The following is a 12,819-nucleotide window of genomic DNA, read 5'->3' as shown; positions in this document are numbered from 1 at the left end:
TAATGTTACACCCAGCTCCATTCTGTGCATAATAGATAGAATCTGTTGAATGTCTGGCAGACAGGGGGTTCTATTATCAGTTGCTTTGGTTTGGGGCTGGCATGATCTTTGGCAGCATGTGGGCTAGATGAGTGTGAGATACGGAAAGTAGTGCCAGTTGGTTCATTCTAAGACTGCTGTTAGACAGCCTGCTCTTTTCTTTGTAATAGTTGGACCTTACTTCTTTGTATTGAACCTGACTGTAACAAGAAAGGTAGGCTGTCATTAGAATCAGTTCTGTGTAATAACCCACCATCCATTCAAGTCCAGTTTCGTTCAGTCCTAGTTTCTGGTGTCTCTCTCCATTCATCTTCTGGAATAAATAAACCTTTCACAATAGCAAGTCTCTCCTCCATGCTCAATTTGCGTGGGTATAGAATGTAGTTGTAAACTACCGAAGCCAAACTACCACCAAAAATGGGTCCAAACCAGAAGACCTATAGAGACAAATTGACAAAGCAAACATGAAAAGTTGGTTCCATTAATCCATTCTTATCATGCTGGGGAACTGTGTAAAATGGAATCCATTTTGCATCCTGTGTCAGATGTTTCGCATCTAGGCCAGTCATTCAGAAGATGGTCTGCCCAACAACATTTTGCTCTCTGAGATGAATCACCAAATATTATTCAGTCACTGTTCCATGCTCTTGCCTCCACCTCTTTCTGCTGTTCTCCCATGGTACAGTGGTAGGTGAGTGAAGCTAGCTTCTCGCCCTTTCTTCCCCAATAGAAACACCATCTCAACCTACAGTGCCTTACTTGGAAGAAGGAAGCTAGTTTTCTTCCTCTGCACAGAATGCAATACAATATAGGAGAGGGGTTTACCAATCCATATCAATGAATGCTCTTCCTTCCTCCAGACACACTTATATAGAAAACCTGAATTCTGGGACTAGCCTAGTCATTGGATAGTATAGCTTGTAGTACAGAAAAGCAGACCCTTACCCAGTGAGCACCACTGAACGTTCCTGTGATGACTGCAGGACCAAAGGATCTAGCTGGATTTATGGAGCAGCCAGTATAATAAATCTGTTAAAAGCAAAAAGGACACAAGTTTAGATATACTGTGTTCTTTTTTCTGATTCTTCATGTATTCTTGCTCTGTAGTATTGAAGATCACTCATTCAAGGGCGCCTGCTGGCTGGCTTTTAAGCTTCATTTTAAATCTTCCTCTTTGGAGAGAATCCTGGCATAGCTGACACATTACAGACAATTCTCCTGCCGTGCTCACTTTATAGGAGATACAAGAGACATAGCCTGAAGCAGAACTAAAACCAACTACTCCTCACAGGAACAAACATTAAAGAAGAATAAGGAATGAAGAAGACATTCCCACCATATGAACTTGTATTTAATTAGGGCTAAAAGAATGCACTGATGGTTTGGAGATGGTCTCCCCTCTTCCATTTATACATGTTCCCACAAAGCTTCCAAAGAAATCTCTGGAAACTGAAGAGTGAAAAGAATATCCTACAAATAAATCTGAATGCCAGAAATGTCAGAATCATTCTTAAAAATTGGCTGCTGTGGGACCTTTTTTGAAGATTTGCAAAACCTTTTTTGAAGGTTTGCAAAAAACCAGTTAAGTTTATGGCACTGGACTTGGAGAACGGGAACAAAGTGGAATGGAAGGGAATGGGTAGGGAATGGAATGGGGGGTGGGGGTGGAATGTATGTTATCGCACAGGAGAATGCTGCCGATGCCACTGGGAGTCCCCAAACAGTTCCCCATCCATCCCACAGCAGCCGATTTTGAAGAACAATTCTGAATCATCCTTCAAAATCAACGGTTGTGGGACGGATGAGGAACTGTTTGGGGACTCCCAGTGGCATCGGTGGCATTCTCCCATGCAATAACATACATTTTTCCTCTGTTCCGGTCCTTTCCCATTCTCCTCCCTTCCAATCCGTTCCCGTTTGCCAAGTCCCAATCAATAAACTTAAGTGTTTCCTTTAATGGTGATATTAGGCTCTCTTAAAATGTGACTTCTGAGCTGGGATGGATACTCTTGTTTCCTTCTCATGTTTTGTCACTTCTGATATCAGAAACAATGAAATCCATCAGTAGCACAGGATTTCACCTCCAGCCTTGCTCTGAATTTAGTAATAGTCTAGTAATAGTGACGGAGGAGAGACTTGAAACTATCTTGTCTCCTGTTCTCAAATAATTGCATTAGCTTTACTGAATCTATTTTCCATACCTTTGAGAGTGAAAATAATTGGGGAAAGAGGTAGAACTGAAATTCCATAAATTATCTATATGAGGAGGGACATGGGGACACACATATACACATTTTCTTCAAATTGCTGTTTGCCTTACATTCATGCAATAATTGCAAATGCTCTCATTTTTCCCCTCAGTATTTTTTTAATTGAAGAAAACAAGAAAAGTTTTTTTGTCTCCCGGTTTCTCTCTCTTAGCATCTTGGGAAATTTTACTCTAGCTGAGCCTGAAAATGATCTTTTCCACCTTGAAATGAGTGAACCTTTCTATTTACAAAATAGTGGGAAAATAATAAGCCAGGCACTCACTCCCATAAGGTGAGCCATTGTGACTGCCAGTCCAATAGACAATGCCGAGTTGCCCCTGCTGTCTGTCCTGCGTTTATCAGTAGCTGAGAAGATGCACATGACCACAGTGAAAGTTAGGATGATTTCCACTACCAGGGCTTCACCTGGGGATGTGTCCAGGGAGAGCTACCAAGGAATAAGAAAGAACAGTAAACTAAACATAAAACCCTTCAATAATTTCTTGCGGCGGAGGGAAGAAATTGCTGTTATAGGACATTCACTTATCTCTGTGATAGATCTTCACAAACTTCCCACTACAACACATCTAATGTTGTGATCTTTAGCACCCTTGCTAGCAATGTAATAAATACAAACCTCCATTGGTGGATAAAGGAACTGAAACCTCCCCTCCAACAAATCAGACATCGACAGCTTTAACTTTAGACTAATCCCAGATCAGATTTGTCACCAGCAATTAGATTCCCACCAACCTCCACTGCTTATTAGGAATCAAGCTCCATTTTGCTAACTGGGATTTAGCTCCTGGTACACATGCTTCAGGTTAAGCTGTTAGGAAGGCTGCATTTACCAAGGAGTAGATCCTATTGGAAGCCGCTATGGTGGAGAGTTTGAGTATTGGACTAGGATTCTGGAAGGCCAGGTTTGAATCCCTGCTATATGAGGGAAATCTCTGAGTGGCCTTGGGCAAGTCACACTCTCTCAGCCATAGAGAAATGCCATGCTAGGTCTCCTTAACATAAATCTTGCAAAGAAAATCCCAGGACAGCATTACTAAAAATCAGAATTGTCTTGAAGACATATAACAGTGAGATTGCATTAGACATAGTGGGATTTGTTCTTCAATAAATGTGAGTGTTCTCTTTTTTCTCCCATTGGGTCTCACCAGTGGTTCCTAAAACCACTCTGACTTGTCCACTAAGCCATTCTGTAGACTCTTCACTTTGAAAAAACAATCTCAAACTGGCCAGCATAGATGCAGAAGAAAAAACACCTCATGAAAAGATCAACCTTGACTTAATCCCTTATAGGTGCAGCAGCCTGCTGTCTGCATCCAAGAAGCTCTTGACAAGATCTCATTTCCATCTGTTATGCAATGCTGCATGCAGCTTCCATGCTCCATATTGCAATCCAGGAACGTGCATCACTTAGCACCAGCCCTTGCAGAATTGCTAGTTTTGCTTACATTTCCTCATTCGCCCAACTCAGGAGGCTAGGAGTCACTTGCCTAAGCTCCCATCATCAGCTTGATCATTACTTTGACAGCAGAAGGACTTACATCATTGAGGGCTAAGGTTCCACGCACATGTCTGGGTGTCACTGCATAGAGGATTCCTGCACCAATGATGGCTCCCAAAAGCTGTAAAATGACATAGAAAGCTAAGCGGATGGCGGAGATCTGGTTCCCCACAAAGTAGGCAACAGTCACAGCTGGATTGATGTGTGTGCCACTGACATGACCGAAAGCTTGAACCAAGGTAGATATGGTTAGGCCAAAAGACAAGGAGATCTGAAGGACGCTGGGCAGCTCTAAGGGCCATTTGAAGGCTGATCCTAGAGCAATAAAAATGAAGATCACAGTGGCTACAAATTCACATACGACAGCTCGGGCAAACTTGATGCTGAAAAATTCTTGGCGTCTTTGTGGAGTGGCAGCCATTGCCAAATCTGAGAAGAGGTAGGTGCAAACCAGATGGTGATGTGGAACATTCTCCTGTCTTGTACACTGCAGGGCATGTGTGAGTTTATATATGTGGAAAAGGACTCATTTAATTCTGTGTGGGGTGGAGCCAAGAAACAAGTCAGTCATCCTGTGTGCTGCTTTGGAATTAGAAATACTTTGAGGTTGAAATAATCAAATTACTTTTTAATTGTTAAAGTCAAGCCCCCAAAACATTGGCAAAGCGGTTATTTCCAATATTATCTTCAAACTATACAACTCCTAATATGTTAATGCATTATTGAGATGTCAGGGAGCTAGTACTGTATACTGTTTTTCTTTGTTAATTCCAAGTATGAGAAGTGGTATTTTATACATGTTTTATTTCATGGCTTGAGTCCCAGTTTGGGGGGAATGGTGGGATATAAATAAAGTTAATAATAATTAATATTCTTCTCTCTCTTGCTATCTCTCTCTCTCACTCGCACACAGTGTGTGTGTGTGTGTGTGTGTGTGTGTGTGTAGAGAGAGTGTGTGAGAGAGAGTGTATATATATATATATATATATATATAGAGAGAGAGAGAGAGAGAGAGAGAGAGTCTGCTGAATATTAACTTGGGATGAAAAGAAAGAGTCTAGAGTTTCTTTCAAAAATGTTCACCTTTTCAGTTCTTGTTTTGATACTCACAGATACTGTTTCTCCTCTGCTGCCACCTTGTTGGCTATTTTTCTCATTCCTTGTGTTTTATAGACCAGTCCTATGATACCTGTTGTCATACACCCATATTTGCCTGCCTCATGGTCTTACAAAGCTGGGGTAGTAAGGAATGCTCAGCATTTTCTTGTCCTTGACCTGTAATTTTTTCCCCAAATTTTGGAACCTTATTTGTCTGTAAAATTCAATGAGCAAATAACTTGCTTATCCTACAAAACAATACTTTTGTGTAGAAAAATGTGGAGTGTGTGTAAAATTCAGAGTGTTCTGGGCAAAAAACAAAACAAAACAACGTTTTTGCATATTTTTCACTGCAAAAAAGTACATACATGCAAAAAATAATTAAAATGTGCTGAGAAACCTGTTGTCCAGAAGGGAGATTTTTTTAAAAATTATTTGTTCTTGCATATGGGACCAAATGAAATGTTTACATTCTTACAGAACATCCATTCAGATTGAGGTCAGAAAGTGGTATCCTCAATTCGATTTGGTGTTTATTAGTAAAATGCAGAGCATTCCCCCTCCTTCACATCCCTCACTCCTAGAAAATTATCCAAGTAAGGGTATTTTTCATGGGGGGGGATGTTTGTGAAATGCTCACACTCAAAGCCTTATCATCTAGATGTTATTAGTTTGCATACTTGAGCAGCCATTAAAATAAAGAGGAACCTTCTATGACACACACAAAGGGATCTTGTAGCATCTTTGAGACTAAGGTCCAAAACACATGAGCCAAAAATTGCAACTTCTGGCTGCTTTGGGGGCATGGCATGCAGATGACGCACACCCCTGGATTGTCCAGAAGTGGTTCTGTGGCTGCCTAAGGTGCCCGAAAGCTGACCAGAAAAGGAGGAGCAAAAAGCCCTTCCTTGCCAGCAGCCCATTTGGGACCATGACAGGGGCTGGCTTCAGGACCACAGTGTCTAGGCACCATGGTCCTGGGATGAGGCTGCTCCAAGCCGCTAGTCTCCTTCACCCCTAACTATGCAAAAAAAAGTTGTAGAATAAGTTTTTGTAAACTTGGTCTGCTTTTTGTAGACTAGTAGATGTTGATCCAAAACACACTGCAGAAATAATCCAATTTGAGACTGCTTTAAGTGCCCTGGCTCAATGATAGAGAATCCTGGGAACTATAGTTTATTGTGGCACCAGAGTTGTCTGACAGAGAAAGCTTAATGTCTCACAAAACTACAGTTCCCAGAATTCCCTAACATTGAGCCGGGGCAGTTAAAATGGTCTCCAACTGGATTATTTCTGCAGTGTGTTTTGGACCTAAGTCTGTGAAAGTTTATGCTACAACTTTTTTAGCACACTTAGTGTCAAAAGTACTACAAGATCCCGTTGCACATGTGATATACCAGACTAACATGGCTATGCTTCTGACATCTATCACATATTTTGGCACAGATGTGTGCTTCATATAAAGTAAAATTATCCTAACTATTTGACAGCATGATAGGAAAAATCTAAAGATCTTGACATATATCACATATTTTGGTACAGATTTACAGTTCATGTGAAGTAAAAATGTCCTAACTACTTGACAGGCTGATAGGAAAAACTTAAAGAAGAATGAATGATGAAACAAAATGAATGTCAACCAACCATTGTAAATTACAAAAGCAAATGGTTTGACATGTTCAGAAATTAAACTTTATATGAAAGAGGAGTCCCAGAGTGTGTAATGATGCTTTCCAAGATCCAGATGACAGACTGCTGGGTGCATGGTACTGCTAGGGGATGGGGTGCTCCCTATATCCCAACTTTCCTACTGAAAATTCTGTTATTTTCTAGTGGTGGCAGAAACTGGCAGTGTGATGGAAACGGCAGCAGGAAGGTTAGATAGTGGAAGTATGCAACCCCTAGGGATCTTTGGCCATGCTAGGAGGAACCTGTGAGCACCTTCTCAAGTTGCTTATCCTAACTTTGATCACACACACACTGTGGCCAGTGTCCACACTGGAGAAGAGATTCTGAGAGTTGCACCCTGCCAGAGATAACATTTCTAAACAGAGATGTTAACCTAGGAAGGCACATTCCCCAGGTGGATCTTACCTACCATTTGGGAGCCATTGTTGGACAAACTGGAGATTATTCTCTTAGTACTCATTTTATACTCCCAATCTGGGTAGAAAAGACTTTCATCATTTGTCCTCTTTCCCTGCTAGGTTTGGCCCTTCTTGGGACTGGCTTTGTATCACCCTCTGAACCACCATGTTGTGTAGACAGAAGCAAACAAAAATGGATCTTAAATACTTTTGAAGAGCTTAACATGTAGACACATTTGCATTTGTGTGAGTTTGTCATCTTGGCTCTCAGGGGGATTTCTGGCTTGATCTGCTCTAGGACCCATTTGTTTGTCTTTTTGGCTGTCCACAGAATCTTCAGTGCTCTTCTCCAGCACCATATCTTAGATGAGTTGATTTTCTTTCTATCTTCTTTCTGAACTATTCAGCTCTCATATCTTTACATGGTAATAGTGAAAACAATGGATTGTATGATTCTAACTTTTGTGTTCAGTTGTATATCTTTGCATTTTAGAATCTTTTCTACTTTTTTCATAGTCACCCTCCCCATTCCTAATCTTCTTCTGATTTCTTGACTGCAGTCCCTATTTATATCAGTGTTTGATCCCAGGTATGAGAACTCTTCTACTATTTCTATTTCTTCATTGTCTAGGCTGAATTTGTCTAGAATCTCCATTGTAATTATTTTTATTTTCTTTATGTTCAACAGTAGTCCTGCCTTTGCACTGTCTTTCTTGATCTTCCTGAACAGTTGTTCCAGGTCTGGAAGGTTTTCTGCTAGCATTATGGTGTTGTTTGCGTATCTTAGAGTGTTGATATTCCTTCTTACTATTTTGCTCCTCCTCCTTCTGTGTCCAAGCCTGCTTTCCTTACAATATGTTCAACATCTAAGTTAAACAAACAGGGTGATAAGATGCAACCTTGTCTGACCCCTTTGCCAATTGGGAACCATTCTATTTCTCCGTATTCTGTTCTGGCAGTGGCCTCTTGTTGTAAGTACAGATTTCTATCAGATGTGTTGGCACTCCCATGGATTAGAGATCTAAATTCTGTCCAAGAATCTAGGAATCAGTGACGTATCTTTGGATAATGTGGTACATTCCAAGTAGTGTTATATCTTGTAATTACACCATTGTGATCCTATCATAGTGATTGCATTCAGATGTTTTGTCAGTTCATTAGGAAATGCTCAGAAAACGCCTATCACCACTGGAACCACAGTTATTTTCTTTTTCCAGTGAGATGAACCTGTTTGTAGGGTTTGGTCAGAATCCTTGATGGCAGTTATGAATGTGTAATCTACATATATTTTGTATTCATAGGGTTTAGGGTCTATGCACAAACTGTGGGTAACCCAGTCTACACTTATGGGATCAATGAGCGCCTGTACTCTTGTCAATCAAGCTGCTTGATCTCTTGCATCCCCATGTGAATGATCTCTGGTATGAGAGAGCATTGTGACAGGTGTCCTGCTTGTGCCTGTCACTCTGGAAATTGCCCACGGGGAGGTCAACTACTTTCTGACAAAAGAACATGCACCCTTAATCACAGCAACTGCTACCTGGTAAGTGGAGATTGGGGTGGATGGGTGTTAGGATGGGATTCACTACACAGCACTGTAACCACTATGCTTACCACTGGCTTGAGAACAGTACATGGGAAAAGGATCTGGGAGTCACAGTAGACCACAAACTGAAAATGAGTCAACACTGATGCATCAACTAAAAAGCCAATATGATCCTACGCTGCATCAACAGGAGTGTAATGTCTAGACAGTGGGAAGGATTACTACCACACTATTCTGCTTTAGCCAGACCTCACCTGGAATACTGTGTTCAGTTCTAGGCACCACAATTCAAGAGTGATATTGACAAGCTGGAGCGTGTCCAGAGGAGGGCGATAAAAATGGTGAAAGGCCTGGAAACCATGCCCTCTAAGAAGTGGCTTAGGGAGTTGAGGATGTTCAGCCTAGGGAAGTGAAGGCTAAGAGATGATATGATAGCTATGTTTAAATATTTGAAGGGATGTCATGTTGAGGATTAAGCAATCTCATTTTATGCTGCTTTAGAGACTAGGGACCTTATTGCACACACATTCTGGGGACGGAAGGAGGATGCTTGTGTACGCGCGCGTGCTGCAGAAAACGGAGTTTATCGCACACGAATACGCCCTCCAAAAGGCCCTGTTCCGTCCCCGGCGTGCACCCGTTCGCGTCCAGTCCTGACGGGCGTGATTTTTTGCTGACAGAAGGTAATCCGTCAGGCAAAAATCCCGCCTGTCAGGACTGGACGCGAACGGGTGCGCACCGGGGACGGAACAGGGCCTTTTGGAGGGCGTATTTGTGTGCGATAAACTCCATTTTCTGCAGCACGCGCGCGTACACGAGCGTCCTCCTTCCGTCCCCAGAACGTTTAAAATTGTGTGTGTGATAAGGTCCTAGGACACAGAGCAATGGATGCAAACTACAGGAAAAGAGATTCCACCCCAACATTAGGAGGAACTTCCTCATAGTAAATGCTGTTCAACACTTACTTCCCTCCCCTTTGTGTTTGATTCTGCTTCATCCAGGGATTGCCACATCTGTAATCCAAACTTCCTTTTTTGTCAACCACAGTTATTGAAAAACAAACAAACATTTTATTAATAAATAAAAATAATAAATACAGAAAAATATACAATACGTTTGTTGATTCTCTTACCATATACTCCGCACAATATATTATACAATCAAATACATTTTAAAACCTTTATTTCACTTCCATTTTAACATCTTTGAGATTTTTCTTTATAGCCCAATATAATTGTATTTGGAATAACCACAACTTTTTCATTTTCATACCGATTATTCGATATATTTCAGTAAAAAATACTCTTTAACCTTCTTAAATCTTCTTTGTATTTTTTTCCATATTCAATTTTATTCATTCATTAACTTTTCTGTTTTCTCGCCACTTCTAGTTTTAACTTAGAATTCGTGATCTCATAAACTCTTATTTGTTTGTTTGTTTAATTACTTGTTTTGCTTTTACTGATTTTTCTTCAACACAGTTATGTCTGATATATTACATTCTAACAGTCTTTCAGTTTGAATCTTAAAAACTTATAAGATGTTTACTCCTCTCCTCCTATCTCCTATCTCCTCCTCCTGCTATTACTATTATTATTAAAACATTTAAAATTCTGCCCTTTATCTGAGAATCTCTGGGCAGGCAGTGTACAATATATGTATTTTTAAAAAAGAACATTTTTAAACAATAAGAATAATTTTAAAAGATTAAAAGTATATTAATCTAGTGAACATTTAAAACAAGAATGTTTAAACAAGGTTTAAAAAATTGAAAATTGTTACGTTACACACATGTAAATGTAAACAAAATCAAATAGTCTCTGAAGGCTTTAATAAAATAGGCTGGCATCCTGTTCATGGATTACAATGGAGTAAGTTTGACTCACACCATTCACTTTGAGTCGCAACTATCCTATACAATAGTCAGCAAATCCCTGAGGAAGCAGGTAGAAGAGCTGTCTGATCAGTCATGGATTATCTGAGTAAGATGAACTGAGAAGCATGAGGGTGGTCATCAGCCAGTCTGGAAATCATTTCAGCAAATTGGTAGCCCAGATACATGATGCCAGAAACAAGTAAAGAGTCATTAAAACATAGCCAGTCAAAGGTCATGAAATAGAATCACAGAGTTGGAAGAGACCCCAAGGGCCATCCTGCCTGCCGTGCATCCCCGAGAGATGGCCATCCAGCTTCTGTTTAAAAATCTCCAAAGAAGGAGACCCCACCTCTCTCCGAGGGAGTGTGTTCCACTGTCAAACAGCCCTTACTGTCAGAAAGTTCATCCTAATGTTGAGGTGGAATCTCTTTTCCTGTAGCTTGCATCCATTGCTCTGGGTCCTATTCTCTGGAGCAGCAGAAAACAAGCTCACAGAGTACTGCCAGTCAACAAACTAAGATGGTTGTCAGCAGCAAATCTAGGAAGGAACCGGTGAGATATTTATGGGCAGCTCTTTCAAGGCCACAAGTTTCTAATTAGATTAGCATCTACAGTACTATGTAATCATCATTGGGGTTGGCATTTCTCTCTTAGGAGATTAGCGCACAGCTAAAAAAAGCAAGTTACCACTGCTGAGTTCAATTAAAATTTGGGATACATTTGGATTTTATCGCATGGATTTTTGCCCCCGATGCCAGTACGTGGGTGCATCCTGGGTAACATTCAGTTAGACTCCAAATTCAGCTGGTCTCTTTTCAAAGCTGGGAGCTTCCCGGCTTTGCAAATTGGCCAGCTGAGCTTGGATTCTAGCTGGATGTTACCCAGGATGCACCCACGTACTGGCATCGGGGGCAAAAATCCATGCATTAAAATCCGGATATATCCTGAATTGAATTTAATTCAGCAGTGGTCAAGCGCTATTTTTAGCTGTGCACTAATTCCCTTAGTCTCTTTAGTTGTTCAAGAAAGGATGAGGACCTATCATCTTCAGCATCTTTGGCTTCTGCCATCTCCTGCTGGGGAACAGGACATCCCACTGCGTCAGACTCCAGGTCCCCAAACCCGGAGAGAGTACCATTATCAGGAGCTGCAGATTCCTGGCAATCTGACTCTTTCTCCTCCTCTTTGACAAAGTCTTCCAAGAGATGAGTTATGACATGACCACTCAATGATCAAAAACACTCCCCATCTACTCTTTAAACAGTGCAGTTCCCCACAACACAGCTATTGGAAAGATCTTGGATATTTTTCCCCACCCCATCTCTCTGCTCTTTGGCAACCTGGGAATGATCTTATGGAAACAGGAGAAACTGCACTGCTTAGGAGGTAGGTTTTGGGGGGAGTTAGGTTACCAATTCCTAATCTTGGCCATATCTTTTACATTTTGCCAGAAAATTGCCTCCTTGTTTGTGAACATTTGACAATGAAAAGGGGCTATGTTATTATCACAATTTTTACAGGTTCTGCTATTTTTCCAAGTGCTAGTCTAATATGATTGCATGATAGACAATGAAGCAAACAAATAAACATATCCTTAAAAGGCCATATTTTTGACAAACCACAAGAATGACACAGTTATTATATGGCTCCTTAGTAGTTGCTTCCAGTTCAGTGACACTTGTCAGCTTGGTCAGGCTTCCGGACATTACCTTCATACCCCTTTCCTTCATAGTGGAGATTGATGTCAGTACTTGGGCTCTTGAAAGCCAGCATGGTGTAGTGGTCTAAGTGTTGGAATATGACCCTACAGACCAGGGTTCGATCCCCCCCTTGGCCATGGAAACCCACTGCATGACCTTGGACAAATCACACAGTCTCAGCCCCAGAAAATCCCTTGGTAGGGTCACTTTGGGGTCTCCATAAATTATAAATGATTTGAAAGCATACAGCAACAACAACCTGAACTCTTCTGGGAATAATTTGGGAATCAGGAATGTCCTGGTTTAGTTTGTGAGACCAAAGATAGCTGAATGGCTGCATTTGAGGTAATCTGAGGAAAGGTCAGAGCTGGGCAGTATCTTTGGAGCTTTGGAGGAGCAGTGCTACCTTGAAAAACTGATAGGAGTGCTTAAAACAATCAGCCTCCAAGTATGCTCACCCGTAGGTTTGCAACTAAAAGCAAACTTTGCAAAGCTCCAGTAAATCACTAGTGCCCGGATTCCAAGGAAACCAAGCCCCGAGTAAGCACTGTAACCCTCCAAGATTATTGTTAAACAATCCTAGCTTAAGTGAATCAGTCACATCTTACACGTTTAGTAACGTGTATAAACTTGTTGTGACTCCATGGTTAATGATTCAAGGGAATGAAAAACAGCAATATGTAGTTCTCTCGAACTATCCAATGC

General features: G+C 41.0%; 1 protein-coding gene across 1 annotated transcript; it reads right to left on the bottom strand.

Moving 5' to 3' along the window:
• Nucleotides 1-299: 299 nt before the first annotated feature.
• On the bottom strand, nt 300-4,228 carry LOC149322627 (aquaporin-5-like). Its single transcript, XM_089508826.1, has 4 exons — nt 3,848-4,228; nt 2,572-2,736; nt 985-1,068; nt 300-476 (listed from the first exon to the last, which is right to left on the bottom strand). The coding sequence occupies exons 1-4, from the start codon at nt 4,226-4,228 to the stop codon at nt 300-302; spliced, it is 807 nt and encodes a 268-aa protein (XP_089364952.1).
• Nucleotides 4,229-12,819: the final 8,591 nt, after the last annotated feature.

Source organism: Sceloporus occidentalis, unplaced genomic scaffold (assembly GCF_023333645.1).
Source record: "Sceloporus occidentalis isolate IW3139 unplaced genomic scaffold, rSceOcc1.0.p SCAF_1, whole genome shotgun sequence".
NCBI classification, from domain to species: domain Eukaryota; kingdom Metazoa; phylum Chordata; class Lepidosauria; order Squamata; family Phrynosomatidae; genus Sceloporus; species Sceloporus occidentalis.
Note: the sequence above shows the minus strand (reverse complement) of the source record. Positions and strands in the feature narration are given on the sequence as shown.

Bases quoted from the DNA above. Each gene is read 5' to 3' on its own strand.
- LOC149322627 (XM_089508826.1), bottom strand. From the start codon at position 4,228: ATGGCTGCCACTCCACAAAGACGCCAAGAATTTTTCAGCATCAAGTTT. The intron at 2,737-3,847 runs GTAAGTCCTTCT...ATTCCTTGGTAG, and splicing joins GAACCTTAGCCCTCAATGAT to CTCTCCCTGGACACATCCCC. The intron at 1,069-2,571 runs GTGAGTGCCTGG...TGCTTTTAACAG, and splicing joins CAATGGCTCACCTTATGGGA to ATTTATTATACTGGCTGCTC.